This window comes from Tachypleus tridentatus, chromosome 2 (assembly GCF_004210375.1).
Source record: "Tachypleus tridentatus isolate NWPU-2018 chromosome 2, ASM421037v1, whole genome shotgun sequence".
In the NCBI taxonomy this organism is placed as follows: domain Eukaryota; kingdom Metazoa; phylum Arthropoda; class Merostomata; order Xiphosura; family Limulidae; genus Tachypleus; species Tachypleus tridentatus.
Window position 1 is genome coordinate 101,870,958 of NC_134826.1, and position 19,495 is coordinate 101,890,452.

Here is a 19,495-nt window from a genome sequence, read left to right on the forward strand (position 1 = left end):
AATGACAAATAAACTGTTTATAAACAAATAACCAAAAATAGGAGGAGCAGAAAGTGTTTGTACAGTTCAGAACATGTGAAAAACCTGATATTCCCGTAAAACTTTTATTTAGTTTGGCGAATAAACTACATTATACCATTCCAGAACTAGACGCTGGGTTCATATTATTGGAATTTAGCCAGCAAAGTCTTGTTTTGTCTCTTTCTGGTATTGTTACACAACTTAATGTGCTGAAATCTACTGTTCAAAGTATAATTGCCACGTTTAAGCTTACAGGATCAACTGCTAACTTCCCTCGTTTCAGACACCCCCACCAAAATTCCAGAGAGAACCAAAAGGAAGGTTCTCAGAAAAGTTAGTAGGAACCCTCGTTTAACACGTAATGACATACAAAAACTGGTAAGGGAAACTGGGATTGAAGTAAGCACCTATACAGTTACGAACATGCTGCGCTCTTCTGGGTTCAAAGCATGCCATCCTCGTAGAACTCCATATTTAAAGCCTGTTCATTTAGAAGCACAATAGAGGTATGCCATATAAGCATTCTGGAGTGGCCATTGCAGTCACCCGATATCAACCCAATTGAAAACGTTTGGCATGAGTTGAAGACCAGGGTTCATCAGCATCATCCAAAAACTTGCAAGAGTTGGAGGCCTTCTGTAAAGAAGAATGGAAGAAAATGCCAGTCACGTACTGTCAAATGATCATGGAGGGCTATGAGGAGAGATTGCGCCAAGTAATTCACCTGAAAGGCTACACAACTGACCATTAAAGTAGACACATGAACACTTTCTGCCTCTCCTATGTTCAGTTATTTGTTTATAAACAGTTTATTTGTCATTCAATTTACATAACAATTTATGTAGATATGAGTTTGTATAATATTTATAATATACCATAGTTTCATTATCCTAATTGTGATACTTTTTAAGTTACGAGGAAAAATTACTCACGACGCAGGGGTGCGAACACTTTCTGTCGTAACTATAGGAAACCAATGAAAATTGTAACTACACAGATTAAAATATAGCATTTTATCCAGAACAAAAGGAAGGGTTAGAATTGATAAATCACTTAGTTACATGAAAGATGAAGATGGATGAATCACTATGTAGACATAAAAAACATGAAACTCCACATTTAATCCAAAAACCCTGCCAAAGGTCCGTCTTGAATTTACATAATTACACTTAAAAATAAGGAAAACGTAGATAACAAATTAGAATGAAACAATTTTCCAATATCCTGTTGTCTGTGTCACTACAAAGAGATGAAAGTAAAACCTTGAGAAAACAACAACAACTACAATCTCCATTTTTAGAGTACATCCAGATCCAAAGACAAATAAAACTGGAAGTAGTGAATCATAAATAAGGAACATAAAATGAAAGTGATGAATCTGATAAGCTTAAAGCACATGAAGCAATAGGTTTATAGAGAAACTAAAATCTGAAATGACACCTCCAAAGTCTATATGAAGGAGTCATCCAGAGAGAGTTAATGAGTTGCATATCTCAGCATAATGTTACACAACAAAATATTTGCAAACCAAGGGTAAATTTCTGCTAGTACTCACTGGTACTGAATACTGCAACTATTTTTAAGATGGTACTAGTGCCAGGATTTATTTTAACAACTTTTCAGAAGCACATGCATTTCATTGTTCTGTCAGGAAACAGTTATTCATTGACACACAAATTATTGCTTTTTCTGTTTATACAATTTTATTCTGAGATACATCCATTTCACCTAGCTGACCACCTCTATTTTTTTTTATTTGTGAATTTCACCCCTGCTGCAATCCATCCTCCATGAGTAAAGCAACCCAAATTTCAGTAATTCGAGTCCATAAACTTAACATTGACTCACAGGGAGATGCTACAGTACAAATATGAGTAGGTACAACAAGCATAAAAAAAAAGTATCACACACAATTTTAGAATGACAAAATCAAAGCCAAATATTAAGATCCTAATCAAGAACTGCTTGCAAACATCCCATAAATGATAAAAAAGTAAAAGTAAAGGATTTTCAAAGAGAAACATTTAGATACAAATTTTGGAAGAAAAAATTAATCATTACTTCCCATCATATGATAAGTATTCAGTTTGTGCATTATAATCGCAAAAAGAAAAAAAACTTTTAACTTCAAAAGGAAGACGTAAAAAATTTTAAAAATTCCCCAAACAAAAATCAGGCTACATGCAAGACCCTTCTGCTCCTGTTACCTTCAGACTAAATTCATAGGATCAGTGATAAGACATGCCAGTAAAGTGATATGATGGCAGTGGGCCCAATATGGAAGATCCAAAATCTGAGAATAAATGTCCTTCAACCAGGTGTCCCCATGTCTAATGATGTAGGACACTACTGTAGAATTGTCTACATCACCACTTGATCCTGAAGAGCTAGGACGAAGGTAAGTTTTGCCCAACAAACAGCAAGAAGTGTTCAAGAGATTAATATGGAGAATGGATTCAAAAAGTTCACTGTCCTAACGCCTCCTGAGTGTCAAGAATATTGGTTCAATATAATCACCAGGCAAACATGGACTGTCTGTGAGAAGTACAAGGAGCATCCAAGGGAACCCAAACAAGACTCCATTGGTCAATTAAAATTCAATGAAGATGATGTGTGTGGGCATAACAAAGAGAAATTAGGGCTTCAAGGCCTATGTCCCTAAACCTCACATAAAAATGGAAAATAAGAGATGTAGCATACAAGATTTTCCATAGCTCACAACTGAAGAGATGAAATAAGAAACACACAAAAAAAGAACCAGAAATTGAATCAGTGTGAGTAGAAACTTCCCCACCTGGATAACCCAATCATGCATATTCCTGAAGAAAAAACATATTGTTGGTTTGTGAAGTAGTTAGAAGCAGCCAAGCAAAAGTCTGGATCACTCAAAAGAGCACATACAAAGCTGAAACAAGCCTAAAGAAAAAAGTCCAAAGCTTAAATACACATGTAAAATGAATAAAATGAAAAAAATGTCTGGATTCTAAGAAGATGGGAATATGTAGATATGTATCTGACACATCAAACTAATTCATCCATAAATCAAGAGTAAAAACCACAAAAAAGAGTAAGTACGACACCATGATGACCTAAGAAATGATGAGAAAGATGATAAATCAAAAACTGGGTACTAATCTTCTGTAATTAATAGAATAACAAAAAAAGACAATAAACCTTTAACAAAAGAATCTTTTTTTCTGACGGCACCCTTGAGAAGTAAGTCCCGTGTCACCTCTAACCTAGAAGAACCTAACAGCAGAGCAACCACATCTGTAAAACAAGAGAACAAAATGGGAACAAAATAGAGACAACTATGGTCAACAAAAATGCCTTAATGAGACAGATGATTTCCCTCAACCAATAAGTGAAGGGAGGATAATGCCCAGATAACAGTAAATATTGGAAGAAGCAAACAAGAATATGGAGGTAGGGAAAATTAACCAAAATATCAGGGTTCAAACTATACATAGGTAAAAGAAGTACAAAAGATACAACTCTAATTATGGGTAGTTGGAACTAAAAAAGCCAAAATATGATAGTTCAACTACATGGGGGACAAGGCATATCAATCCTTCAAATACAATTGTTTTCCAAAACAAATAAAATCTCCAGATCCAAGCAAGAAGGAAAAACTAGAGAATGACATAAATCTCCTAGGAAAGCATGGGTAAAATCTTAAAGAAAAACAAGAGACAATGATAAAACACAACATTTCTGATTAATCAAGTCAAAGGGAGAAGGACCAGGTAAGGCCCTCAAAACAATGCACAGAAGATGAACATACTCAGGAAAGGGAAAAAAGCTGCCCAAGGTCACTTGTACAGACACTGGTATGGCATGACACTCATCAGGTTATTCAGTATGTTACTTAAAATTATACAATTCTCTACAGATCAAAGGCATCACATCAGCAGCTGATGGTACTGACCCTATAATTGTGGTTGATAAATCTGCTATAGCAATAACAGTATTTGCAGTAACTATCTGAAACTGTGAAGGCATAACATAAAAAGTCAAAAACAAACACAAAAACAGGAGAGAGAGAGAAAAAGAGTATATAAAGAAAATAAACTACAACTCTTCACAATAAAATGAAAAATTATAAACCTAAATGGGAAAAAATAAACAAAAGTACAAACACATATGCACAGTAATACTGCAAGTACAGAAGTGAATAAGTGCATTGTTAAAGAGGGCACTAGTTATGAAAGAGATAGTTTTGTACTCCTACTGGTGGAGAGTTGCTGCATGATCATTTACATGTTGATATTCAAAAAAAGTAGGAGTTTCAAAGTTAGTGGTAAGCAAACCCTTTGCTCCAACAGAGGGCAGTACTAGTCAAGAAAGGTTTGTTTTTTGAAGGGAGGTAAGATATCATGTGTAAAATTAAAATATGTCTTTGTAATAGAAATTTAATAATTAACAAGAAACTAAACAATTGTATTCAATATAGTAAGTAATATATTGACATTATTAATGAAAGGAACAACATATTAACAAAACTGCATACCATAGTTAGAAAACCCATAAACACTAGTTCCAATTCCAAATAATGGAATGTGGTTCTCTCTTTCTAGCAGTGTACTTCACCAAAAAAATTCTGTATGCTTCCTTCCACCTCTATAAAACTTAGTGTCACAGTTACTGCCAACTGTCTTGTAAACTATGTAAAGTTCGATGAATCAGCTTTCTTATAGCACAAATAAAAACCAATTGCCAGGAAGACAAATCAATAAATAAAAAATACTATGATGATATCTGGCCTGTCCATTACAATATGAAAAGGCAGAATGTAATAAGAAGAAAACAGCTATTTCATGTATTGTTTGAATTGCATAAATACTCCTTGTGGTTAACAACAGGAAGTAAAAAATAACATTCACATTTTTCTCTTCAGCCAAAAGGAAATACAATAAGGATGTAGAAATATTGAAGCTAATATTTTTTATACTGAAAGTATATTTGTGATAGATATTTATTTCACACCACAAAATAGTTTTCCAGAGTTTGTATGTTCTACATATGCAAGTTTTTGCTTACCACTAGCCTTTACACTCCTTCTAATCTCTACATGGTATAAATGCATTATAGAATGTAAACAAGTATGGGATAACACTCCACAAATAGAAGTGTAACACACCTTCCTAGCATGGCTGACTTTCTCTATGCAGTAGAACCCAATCATTACTTTAAGATTGGGCATGAAGCAAAAAACCCTTCTGAAAGAGAGAGGATGGGTGAAAAGTGCAAGAGAGATGTTTATCTATCAGATATCTACTTTCAATATGATAACTAACTTCTTCTCCCAAAATAGCTAAAATAAAGAGGAAACACACAGATATGAGACTGCACCATATAAGGACTAGATTTACTCTTCACCTGAAATTAATTAATGTGTGGGCAGAAATGAAGCATATATGAAAGTGACATAGGTGTAGTTGCTAGGGTGTGTCAGACTGTGAACAGGAAGTTAACTCCAGTCAAAGCCAGCAGCAATAAGATTGGATCAATCAGCTCATGGTAGGGGAGAGTCCTCTAACATTCATCTCAGACCCAGGAACCAGAAGGGAAGATGCAATACTGTTCTGAGAACCAAAGCCATCTTGTTTGCATAAACACCATGACTAACACCAGTAACCCCAGAGAACCAACATCAAGACAATATTAAAATCCTGATCTGGCAAGAGAATGGGTTGAAGAGGACAATGAAAAGGAAAGGAACATGACAGAATCATGAAAAAGGAAAGGCAGACATTAATGAAACCCTATAGCCAGTAATGTTTAAAACATAGAAATAAAAAGCCATGTAAAAACTCAGATGTGTGAAAAATAGCAAAAAAGAGTATAAATCTCTGATGAATAGAACAACAGTGAAAAAATATGCCACTTACATTGGTACATGGACAAGGAGGAAGAATGGAAGGAGTTAGAAAAAAAAGAGAGACAATCTGTCTGGAAAATCCAGAACCTTGCACAAAAAACTAGACAAAAGCAACACATGAAACTGAAGGAGAGGAATGAAGAAATGAAGCACTACTGAATAAGATTGAGAGAAAAGGGAAGAGGAAAAGATAATGCAATGACAACTGAAGATGGAGAAGTGGAAAAACCAAGGTTAAGCAGGCTGAAAATGGAGCCACAAGAAGAACTTGACACAGAGTGACTTGGATAATAAAAAGAATCCTGAGAAGAAGATGGATGGAAGATAGACATAAATGTAGATATCTGACCAACCTTGACTGAGGATGACTATCGCCTAAGCTAAATGATGAGGAACAGAAGACCAACATAACAGGAGTTTTGTATTTAGATGGGCAGAAAGCACATTCAGGCATGGAGGTTCACACCCAAGAAAAAAGCCACCTGAAATCTTGAGGCTCAAGGGACCAGCCCATGGGGAGATTCTTGTAAGGTCAAAATAATCGATCTATAACAAGATTGAGAACACTCAGAATATGAAAAGCCAGCAAAAGAATGTGATTGCTATAGGCCCAAAACAAAATGCCAATGTGTGCAGACACAGTAGGTGCAACTAGATGACCCTTTACCAAGTGATATAAGGGGCAACAGTTGAGTTGTCAGAGTGGATTATCACTGTTTTGTCCCTCAAAACCAAGAAGAAATGATACATTATACAAAGAAGAGTCAAGAGGTCCAGAATATTAATGTAGAAACTTGACTCAACTGAGGATCAATGTACAGTGATTTCTTAGATGTTGCAGTACACACCTCAAGCCAACAGAGAAGTGTCCATAAAATCATGTACCTCTGGTCATGGAAGAGGAAGAGGGATATCAGCAATTGTGTTGTCCATTTAGCCACCAAGCAAAATCAGTGTGGAGAAAACAGGGAAAGGATACTGGGTAATCCAGGGGATCTCTGGTGAGGTTCCACTGATCCTAATAATCCACTAAAGAGACTGCAAGTGAAAATGGCAAAGGGCCTTCAAGAAAACTCGAGTCTCCAAAAGAGAAAGAACATTTTGTGCAGAAAGAAGAGGTGAATATTGTATATTCTGAATCATAAGCTCAATCGAATTCACTCAGAAGGGAAAGACATCAAGATGGAACTTAAAGAATATCTAAAGATAATCAAAGTATTGAAGCAGTGTGACAACAGACTTCTCCACCCTGACTAGCTAAACCCAACCCTGCCCTATAGTGCTCCTTAGTAGAAAATACTGAACTGCTTTGGAAAGACAATTTTTGGGGACTACAAAAAGATGGGAATAGAAATATGGAAGAGTAAGAACTACTGGTTTTAGAGCATCCCTGAGTACAAGATCATAAACTGTCTCAAAAAGATTCTGCATGGATATATGATCCTGAGGAGGAGGAAGTAACAAGAAAGGAACATAGGAGAGGTGGCAAAATAATACAAAGGGAAATTCCTTCTGATAAAACCCAAAGAATTACAAGGTCAATGGCAAATGACTCCCAAATGTTTGCAAGTAGCAGCAATGTGGCACCTACTGGCCTCAATCCAACAAGACAGTCACTTATACCAATGGTGGCATGTAAGTTGATGATGAACAACAGTATGCCATAAAGGTGTTATCCATGAGAAGGAAATAAGGAAGAAGGGAATGGCTCTGATAAATAAAAGGCTAGATAGGAGTGGGAAGAATACAAATTGACAATTTTTACTCTTTAACTCCAAAGATCAATAAGACCCCCCAAAATTATCATAAAAATTCAGCCATTTGTAAATCATGCAAATAGGTTGTGGGGAAATACACAATTAAAAAAAACATCCTATCAAGGAAGTCCCAATAAAAGGATACAAGCATGGAAGAAAAGGGCTAAAGAGAAAAAGTGTGCTAACATGAAAAAGAAGAGGGAATGGATGACCTAAAAGGTTAATGGAGAAAAAGGTAACAAAGGAGAGATGTCAATGTCATGCAAAGACTGGAAAACTATGGCTATGAAAAATACACAAAAGTGTCAGGGTGTAACCCCCAAAATAGAGAGAAGTGAACCCAAATATTAAGCAGCCAGATAAGGATAAGCCAAATTAATGGTAAACCACAACATGAGCCTCTGCATTTAATGGGGAATGCAGTATGATGACCCCTAAATGCAACTGGACCCCAAAATCAGGAGGTGGGGTAGAACAAAAAAAATATTAGGCAGTAGATGCTTCTGTGAAAAAGAATGGGGATGGATTATAAGATACAGAAAACAAGGAAAAAATAGAACATATTGGCCCGGCATAGCCAGGTGGGTTAAGACGTTCGACTGGTAATCCGAGGGTTGCGGGTTCGAATTCATGTCACACCACACATGCTCACCCTTTCAGCCATGGTGGTATTATAATGCAACAGTCAATCCCACTATTTGTTGGCAAAAGAGTAACCCAAGAGTTGGTGGTGGGTAATGATGACTAGCTGCCTTCCCTCTTGTCTTACACTGCTAAATTAGGGGCAGATGGCATAGGTAGCCCTTGAATAGCTTTGCACAAAATTAAAAAAACAAACAAACAGAACATATCTGTGAAATTAACAACAAAAATGAAGAAGGCAATTTGTGCATCTATGGTTCTGATAATAAGACTGCACAGCAAAGGATGGGGAGGAAATGAGTGTCCAAATCCTCATGATCCTGTTCCAGCTCCCTCTTAAAAGAAAAAAAGCAATAAAGATATTCCTCAGCTTGCATGTATAAAGACACCTCACACTGCACAAGGGACAAATACCCTCAGACTTTAAGCCATCATGTTATGTTATTCATCACTAATAGTGTCTGAAGCTGTAGAAGAGTAGTGACATGACACTGAATTTATAAGTTATTCACAGAAATTATTAAAAATAAAATTCACTTGAAATACACTATAAAACAAATTTCAAATTCAAGCTAAATAAATTTGAAAATACAAAGTTTTTGAATTACAAAAAAATTGTTGAAGAAATGTTTTGAAGTTCAAATACATTGTTCACCCCACAAAAAAGTGTAGTGAGGTGACTGATTACTGTTATGCCAAATCAAGAAGTAGAGATTAGATTCTACTGCATATAGGGAGTAAAACAGGAGGGTTGTCACATGTTTATCTGCACACTAAAGATATAGAAAACATATGGAAATTAGTGGGAATAGAAAAGTTAGTGGCAGACAATAATTGTCCACACATAGAGTGCAGCACAAATTAAAATCAGTTTTGTAAGAAGTAAGTAAGTTATTATATTGGAACTTTTGTAAACTTAATATATTGTATTCACAAATACACCATGCTAAAGAGAAAGTAAATATAAAAACTAATCTATCTAATATTGTAATTTTAAATGTAGCTGATGATAAGTGTATACAATAACAACCAAAAACTACAAATTGGTAAAACCACTGACATCATTTACTTTTACCTCAATGAATTGTGTGTTTTTATCTTATTATAAGTTTCAGTTATAAAAATTGCTAGTGACTTTACCAGCTCCATCTACAAAATATTTGAATGATGAAAAAATTCCAGTGTATCTTATAAGCTGCAAGTAGTAATTACTAAAATATAACTTGTTTACAATATTCATATTTTGAAATGGAAAGTTTATATTTTCAAAGTTGAAAATGTCCAACTTATTGTTAAATACATGATTAATGATGATGATACCTAAATCTAAATAGTTTGCTCTGTTTGCAGTAGAAGTGTTTGTTTGTTTTTTATAAAATGAGCTCTGACAAATTAAATGTTAAAAGATGTGTCATAGCATTTTCAGTGCTGACAATATTGCATTTTCTGTAAGTTGGAAATCCAAAACAATATAGGTATAACATTGTTTGATTCACCCAAATGTATGCCAAAATCTTACAGAAATGAAATTTGTTTATTCATGATACCATCTATGCCAGATTTAACCCTAGAATGCTAGCATTAAGTCACTTTAACCCCTCACAAATTAAATTTGTATTCTTAAAACAACCATGCTGGCATTCTAACATCTTTATAAGCTTCATCACCTGAATGTTTCAATGTATTCAAATTAAACCTTAGTTATCCCCCTGAAGTTAAGATATAAAACTATTTATAAATGAAATCAAAGTTATTAGCTGCTTTACCAATACAAGTGGTAACATACATACAATATAAATAATCTAAACAGTCAATAATTTGTTTTTACTTGTGTTTCTTGTGTTTAACAGTCAGTAAATTTCATTAATTATGTTATGTGTTTATTGATTAGGTCTTTAATTTTATTTATCCAGTTTCAGAATAGAATTATCTTAAAATTCTCTTTCTTATTCCATTTAAAGAAAACAGTTACTGAAGGATGTGATAAGAAGTAATTCAAAAGGGCATGTTCAAAGGAGAGAACTCAAACTCATCTAATCTGTATGTTACATAACTTACCCATTGAGATGAGCCTTTTCCACTTCATGAGTAGACACAGAACAAAGCTTGTACTAGCTTCTACGAGAAAGCCAGTGAACATACAACTTTTACTTAAGAAAAGGGCTAATACATTTTCTTGACTGTTCAGCATCCATCTCACAAACATGTCATTAATATATGGAATACACCTACACAAAAATTAAGAACATTACCTTAATATTAATATCTTTCTTACTTGACAATGTATTTATGATGCTGTTCATAAAAAAAATTCTGCCCATCTCTGCAACATTTGGGGCTTTTTTGCCTTTCCCTTTCTTCTTTCTGGGAGAAAAGTATACCTTGATTGAGACAAGATGAAGCCTCCCAAAGGTGTACCCTTATGGATCCTTTGCCATCAGATATCACCCACCATTGGCTTTCCCTTTGGGCACTTTCAGAAGACATATTGTCTAGGTTTAATATTTGTATTAGCCCCTCCACTATTTCAGTGAGAAGTTCTAGATATTCTAGTGCAGGGATGAAGTTTTGTCTCAGAAATTAAATTTTTCTCACCTGCAAATATATTTTTGATACTTCCACATCCTTTCCCACCTCTCCTTCCCACTTCTGGTGCACTTTATTTTTGCCTTGTCTAAGAATGAAATTATTCTGAAAGCAAGTGTTTAAGCAAAGTTATTGTGCAAGAATATTGTATCACCCTCCTAATGGTGGAAGACTATTATTGATTACAGTGTCTTCATGCACTAGTGCAATTCTCATTAAAAGTGGCTTTTAGATGGAGTTAGCACATAGCTAGTTATATACAACTTTTATAGGAAATATGTGAAGGATCACATTTTTCTGTGTGAATAGGCAAGATACTGTCACAGAAAAAACATATTACAGGTATCTTTTAAATTAACTGTGGAAAGTTGAAATTTAGGTATTTCAAATGTAAAGTGCAGCTACAATAGAACACATACACACACAGAGACAGATCTTTCTAATGTTGTTTTCATATACAGCTAACTTTTACTGTTTACATACCTAAATGTGATTCAGATTCAGCAGTTTTACTTGGAAATACTCCTAGATCTTGACAGTCTCATTCACATACACACACTTTAAATATCCTATTTACATAGAGAACTAGAGCTTGATAGGTTTGTTTACACACAATTATGTTCTTAGTGTTTTTGACAAAGATAATTAGCTATTGCTTAGCTATTCTGTTTATTTACTTATAATTTTACATGTATAACTTCTTGTAGTTGTTCACTTGAACAAATAAAGTATACAGATTTTGAGAGAACTACTTAGATGTGCATCAATTTACAAATTTGTTTCTGTACACAGCTACAGTGGCAATTTGTTTTTACACAACTCTAGAGTTTATTAGGCTTCTTTACATGTTCATCCAAAACTTCATGAGCTTGTTTACACACGTTTAGTGTACGACAAATTTTATAACACACGGAGAATTTGAAATGTTGATTGCATTATATACTCCACTATAATTTATTAAGCCTAGTACCTAGGCTGTGTTTAGGCTTAAAAAAAAGAAAAAAGAAACTTCGACCACACTAAAAACACAACCTACCTTCTTGAAATCTTCATTTGAAAGAAGATGGTGGCCTTTGTATAGATTAAAATGGTTGAGAAAACCACTAAACCATCAATTGGTTATTGACATGCCATATATTGAAGTAAATGTTTTTAAAGGACTGTTTCCAGGAATAAAAAGAGGTGAAATGGGCCACTGTGTTTGATGCAGTATATAATCAATTTCTCAGTAAAAAAAAAGATACAAGGTTCTTATTTTATATTCTAGTGTGTCAATATTAGCGATGAGTTCCTAATGTGCATGAAACTATAGACTTAGTATTTTGACATCACAAACACCTAAATTTAAACAGTGCTACAATCAGCACACCACATGCCTCACTAAAATCTATATTTATGTTTGTTTTTTAATACTTACTTTTAAATTAATAAATTAACTCATATATAATGTTAAAGTTTGAATTATAATCTTCAATTTGATTCCAAACTTACTGACATAAATTTTTAAAATATTAGTTCAATAAAATTTTGAATGCAAGTCAACAAATACAATGGCATGCCTTTTGACCCATCCCAAAAGAGTTAAGGAAAAGTAGGAATAGTTCTGAAGAGAGGGAAATTTATTGAAGATGAGCTACTCTAAAGGATAGTTTAAATCATCTTTTATTTTTTGTATAAACATGAGTGTAGTGTGACATGATCAAATAATTATCATTTGATGGATGACCCTACTGAAAGATGAATATTCAAAAATAAAAACAATGCTAAATCTGTATAATTGAATAAAATATGAACAAATAAATACCAAAATTATCTGAACCTGATTGCCTTGAGTATTTGCATCTGACTTTTGCAGCAGGGGCTCGACAAGTTTAAGTTAAGTTCCCAGTATACATTGCACCAAAATAAATTGCAGCACTCCTGGAGAAATGTGATTGTTGAATATGAGTTGAATTCCTATGTCATCAAGCATGTTCAGAAAACTTTATCTACTGTGCCAGGCAGCTTGCCTGACAATTTTATTTGTCTCAGATAGTCACTGTTGTCAAGCTCTGGGAAACTGGACAGTGGAGCTATTTTTAATGGTTTAACTCGCTGATTTTTGTGTTTTACAGTTTCACTTACAAGAATCAATTATAAAAACATACATTCAGATCTCTTTCAGCCATGGGCCCTAGACAGCTGCTTTGTTTCCTTCATCTTGGAGATGGTGTGGTCAGGGTGGCAAAACCAGATATGAGATTTGTATGTAAGTGTATGTGGTTAAAAAAAATGTAGTCACTAAACTAATTGCTCTGTTAACATTAACAAACTTTAAAATGTATTTTTGCACATTAATTATTTAATTGCACCTTTCTTCCAACCTAACCAATTCACAATGAGCCACATCTGAGAGAGATGTGATAACATGCAAACAAAATACACCATTTGATACTTGAAGGCTTTCATTATACACCCATTCTTGAAAAAAACACACACATTTAAAACCATTCTTTATTTTTTCATAAATCACAGATTCCATTCTTAAATTTTTCTAAAGCACTGGCCTCCATTACTCCAATAAGCAACTTATTTCCTGACCCAATCATCATTTAACAAATTACAGTTGCTTTAACTGTAACCTAGTCTGTCTTTTTCAAACATTAACCTTATTTCCTATTTCCCTATAGTATTCAGAATATAGTGCAAAGAAATCAGAAGCCTTTACCTTACTTACCATATTTGGATAATTTTGCAAACTTCAATAACATTATCTCTTATCTTTCTTATATTAAAAATAAAACTAATTAAGCAGTCTTACTTATCCTTATATAATATAATACCCTTCAGTTCCCATAATCATTTTGGCCCTCCTGTGGACCCTTCCAATAAATATGGCCTAACTAGTGATTTGTTAAAGATAGTTCAATTACCTCTTAAAATGCAATCAACATGTCTGCAAAAACACCCTAAAATACTATTTTATCTTTACTACTAGCAAAGGAGTACTATACCACTGGCTTGAATACATTACCTAACATTATGCAAGGTTTAACTAGCCTTTCCCCATTTAAGTGGCACCTACTGAGAAGCTTTTTGTAAAATCATGTACACCAAAGTTCACCCTCCTTTCACCTTCCAGATAACATGTAACACCCTTAAAAAATGTTAGAAGCTAAGTAAAGCATGAATTCCCTTCAGTAAATAATTGTGAATCTATGTTGGGTTTTTATATTTCAATAAATGATTTTGCAAAGTTTATTTTATCAGACTCTTCAAAATCTTTATGACTAGAAAAGTAAGACTAACTGGCCTATAACTTTGTGGTTAATTCATATTATGCCCTTTAGGAAAAAAGAATAGCATCAGCATAAAGCAAAGTGGTGAAAAATTTCATGCAAGGGTAGATTCTATGTAATTAACATAAGTATAATTTCTTGTATTTATTTTATTACCTAATGAAAGTTGTAAAACCATAATATTTAACGATAACAATTTTGATCTTGTGCTTTGCTTAGCTTAAAGAATACAGTTAACATGAAGTGAGAACCATTTTTTATTAAATTTATTGAAACTTACTCTCAAAACAATTACACAATTCACATTATCTAACTTTTCTTGGGTTTTTTATCTTTATGGTGTTGTGTTTTGGTTATTTGCCATTGTAGCATACTGAGAATATAAAATCATACTATAGGAAAAATAAACACTTAGATGCTTCAGTACTGATGAACATTTACACAGACATTATAATTTTTATTTCTAGATATTTAACACATTTCTCTCCATATTTGAAGTAAACTATGGCAGCAATTCAAATTACAATGCTTTAGGGGCTACAAATTTTATCAAACACCTATATGTTCCTTTCTTTTTGATAGTTTGTAAAGACAATAGTAATAAGTAAAAACAAATATGAAAGCATTCATAGAGAAGAAAACAGTGCAGAAAAGCTAGCATAAAACATTAACAGGTAAAAAAAAGCACTCTGCCTTCTTTTGTCATATTTTGCCACTTTTGTCAAAATACATGAAAGGTGTGTATGTGTGTATAAACAGACACACACAAATATATATACGTACATCTGTGTACATCAAAATATATGCATATTTATGTCTATAACTCATATCTCTTAATATATTACTAAATTAATATATATCTACTGACAAAAGCAGGCATTGCATTTACTTCTATTGTGAATATTTTACTATTCCTCTAAAAAAAAAACCATTGGTTTCTTTATTATTGACAAATAGTTTAATACATCACTAAAATTTATATTTTATAGTTTACTTTCTTCTTCTCTGTTATGACTTAATAACATAAAGCACAACATTAATTATTAATTGTTTACTTATTACAAGAAAAAACACATTTACAAGCAGGTTAATAAAATTTGCATTATCCTTGTTTAACTGTTTTAACAACAACGTTTTGATCTTGTGCTTTGTTGAAAATTAACATGAATCAAAAGAGAGATATAACTTACCTATCAATGGAAGTAGCGCTTGCAATAGTACTAGTAATAGCATTACTTGCATTGCGTGAACTATCTGCAAGTGCAGGGGAAATCTTCCTCGCATGGATCTTATTCCATTTCACAGAGGATTTAAAATTTTCAACACCAGATGTACCTGTGAAAGATTTAATTACTTGAAATCCTGACAACATATCACTTACACAACTGTGTATTGTCATAAAACCTATAACTAATACTACAATAATTTCCGTAATTGTTAAACACCTTAACGCCATGTTCTGGTTGTACAATACTGAAAGCATTCAATCGTAAGCTTTACAACTTATAAGCTGAATTATTTGTTATCAATCATCTGAAGGAGAACACAGGAACTCCAAAAACATCAAAATTAAACATTTTATGAGTGGGCAAAATTTTCTGGAAAGTTTATTGGACGCTTGAATTAAAGTTGTTATATGTTAATTTGAGTAGTTCACAATACATAATAAAATTAATAGTTGATTTGACAAATGCATATAATAACAAATAGATGTATATGCAAACGTTATATGTAATGTGTTGTTGTTGTTTGTAATTAAGCACAAAGCTACACAATGGGTTATCTGTGCTCCGCTCACTACGGGTATCAAAACCCGGGTTCTAGCAATGTATGTCCGTAGACATGCCGCTGTGTCATTAGGGGAGGGGCAATGTGCGTGTGTTTTCCGCACTTCTGACGTATTGAGGCATGTGGTACAAAACAACAACAACATTTAAATTGCTTTATTTTAGGTCTCTTTATGTTTTTAGTTCTTCGTAACAACTAATATCTAATATTCTCAAAAGAATGTTGCATTACCTCTTTGTTGTAAGGGTGAACGACTGCAACGTCCTTTACTGACCGAGTGGATGAGTACAGCCAATGAATATTTTGGAAGACTGACCAGTCAGGTAGTGATGCTGTTGCACATACAAATAAATGGAGGTTTTCTGTACACATACGGAGCTTGGTTTGATAGAGTTCTACTTAATTTTCGTTGTGAATAGCTCAACGAAGAATTATCTTGAGCAATGATAAACTAATAATGTATTCACTGATTCAGTATAGATAATCGCTCATCTATCTTTATAGGTATGTACACTCCTGAGTGTGTGTGTTTGTGAATAAAGATTATTTCCATTGTTCATTAAATGTGTCCAATTCATTTATTTCTCATTCAAGTTAAAATTTTGTCTAGTTTCTAGATTCAAATTGCACTAAACGTTTGTTGTTTGACTCTGCTGCTCTCAAACTGGTATATCCAATACTTGTGTAGAAATCAAATTACCTGTGTGTTCGTTTTTATCTCCTTTGTTTGCTTGATTATTGAATTTCGCACAAAGATACTCAAAGGCTATCTTCACTAGCTGCTCCTAATTGTGAAGTCAGAGACTAGAGTGAAGGCATCTAGAAAACATCACCCACCACATTATCACATTATAACACCCAAAGGGAAAAGCTGCAAGCACATACGGTAATGATATTTAAATCCATGACCCAGAGATTACAAACCCAACATCCTAGTCACCAGGGATGCCAGACCATTATATTATATATATATATATATATAGTTCCATTTAAGCAAATTCCAACATACTGATACTGTAGTACATAGGACTCACACCTTTCACTTCGTGAGAGACACATTTGGAATATCAATTAGTTTTAAACATTTTCATTAATATACATATTAGGTATTTTAATTTTTTAAAACAGAATGTTATTTAAGGCATGTGTTTAAGGTTGTTTTCTCCTAGCTACCTATGGTAAATATCACATGTAAGTTCCTGTAGGAAGTGTTGATGTAAAATAGAATATAGCATATAAGTCTGAACAGTGTTTGTTTTGAGCTTCACTTAAAGCTACACGACAGCTATCTGCGCCATCCGTTCCTAATTTAGCAGTATAAGACTAGAGGGAAAGCAGCTAGTCATCACCACCCACCGCCAACTCTTGGGCTACTCTTTTACCAACGAATAGTGGGATTGACCGTCACATTATACGCCCCCACGGCTGGGAGGGCGAGCATGTTTAACGCGACGCAGGCGCGAACCCGCGACCCTCGGGTTACGAGTCGCACGCCTTACGCGCTTGGCTATGCCAGGCCTGAATCTGATCAAAGACAAGATTGATTCAATTGTAGAAGATGTGTCGAAAAACTTCAGCTAAAAGTTTGAAAGAAATGCAGAGGGACTTTAAATAAATACCGAAAGACAGTGAAGATAAAACTGAATATTGTGTGCATTTTTCTTATAGCAAAGCCACATCGGGCTATCTGCTTAGCCCACCGAGGGGAGTCGAACCCCTGATTTTAGCGTTGTAAATCCGGAGACATACCGCTGTACTAGTGGGGGCAACTGAAGATTAATAAATGTAAGCAAGAATAAAGTAAAGAAATACATTAAAGAGTTACAAAAGAGCATCACTGAATTATAAAAGAAAAATGGTGGCAAACTAAAGCATCTGAAAAAAGGAATCATTAAATACAAAGATAAAATCAGCGACACTTATTTCTGCATTGATTCAGTAGTTCCACCTTAGAATGCCACCTACCACAAAGTATGGAGTAGGAGAACTTGTATGGTGTATACCTGTTATCACTATTGCTGTACTGCATGTTACTGAAAGATCTTCTTAGACTGCTGCAGTTATACATAACATTACCAAATTTATTTCCAGAGTTTAACTGATCAATTCAGCTTTTGATAATCGAAAATATTAAAAATGATAGAAAAAGAAAGCAAATCAAAAGAAAAGCAGGAAAAATAGGAGATTAAATAAGAAGAAATGGGTGGAAAATTAAAAGAAGATCATGAAGAATGGGTCAGAAAATTGGAAAATGTGACAGGGTATTAAAGGAAGAGTTAAAAAGAAAGAAACTCACTGTATAGGGAATAATGAATATCAGAAGTCTTATTGAAGACAAAATCGATAAAACTGTAGAAGACATACTGAGGAATTAAGGTTTAAAAATGCATGAGGATATACAAAATACATAGTAGTTGTGATGATAAGATTGAACATGTAAAAAAGGTGGAAACAAAATAAAAAAGTCATTAATGGAGAAGAAGCCACCCATTGGCTCAACAGAAAGTATGAAAGCTCACACAGATAAAAAATCAGGTTTTGATACTTGCGATGGGTATAGCACAGATAATCCATTATGCAGCTTTACGCTCAACAATAAACAAACAAACAAGGCAGAAAAGAGCATCATTGAATAATAAAAAGACAACAAAATAAAATCCTAAAACAAAAGAATTAAATACAAAGACTAAAGAAGCTACATTGCTTTCTGAATTGACTCAGAAGTGCCACCTAGAATGCCAATGCTACAAAATATAGAATAGAAGAGCTTATTTAGTCTTCGTCTATTACCATTAATGCTGTGCTATTTGTCATTGAAGGATCTTCTTGGATTGCTTCAGCTATGAAATTAACAAATCTATTTCCAGAGTTTAACTTACCAATTTAGCATTGACCAAGTAAGAAAATTAAAAGAAAAAAAATAATATTAAAAGAAGAGTGGAATAAAATTGGAAAAAAAACAGATACAAAATTGAAAAAGAAAAGGAGGAACGAGATATAAAATTATAACAAAAAATGATTAAAAAACCATGAAGAGGGGAACAGAAAGTTAGAAAGGCTTGAAAAAATGTGGGGGTAGGTAAAAGAAAGTTACCTATTATTTAAAACAGAGTTAAAATATAAAGAAATCTCATTAAAGTTAACATTGCTAAGGCTATAGAATATATACAGAGATATTGTGCAAAAAGATTGAAGAAATGCAGAAGGGTATTAAAAGAGTGCAAAAACTGTGATGGGAAGGTACCATGGGTGTCACATTAATGGTAACTTTGAAAATAATTTCCTAAGGGAATGAGTAGAATGGTGATTAATACCGAGAAAATCCAACACTACATAACAATCCCATCACTAACCAAATGGGACTATGTAATACCATTTCCTACTGCCTAAATTCGTTTTATCACCCATGTGATATCACCTTGAAATGACAAAAATTTCACCACAGTTAATAAATGTAATTCCATCTAAGGGCATTTAAGAAACATTCTAAATCTTAAAAACAAAACTGTCGTGGGGATGCATTGTAAATTAAAATTAATGCA

General features: G+C 33.7%; 1 protein-coding gene across 2 annotated transcripts in view; it reads right to left on the minus strand.

The window, feature by feature from the left end:
* Window positions 1–15,965, minus strand: part of LOC143244710 (unextended protein-like) — a 94,124-nt gene extending 78,159 nt beyond the window's left edge. Inside the window, exon 1 of one of the 2 annotated variants that reach the window (XM_076489836.1) lies at window positions 15,356–15,965. In XM_076489836.1, coding sequence (XP_076345951.1) covers window positions 15,356–15,648 — 293 coding nt within the window. In that variant the 5' untranslated portion in view covers window positions 15,649–15,965. The remainder of the gene's footprint in view (window positions 1–15,355) is intronic. The other variant, XM_076489837.1, reaches the window with a different exon arrangement.
* Window positions 15,966–19,495: the final 3,530 nt, after the last annotated feature.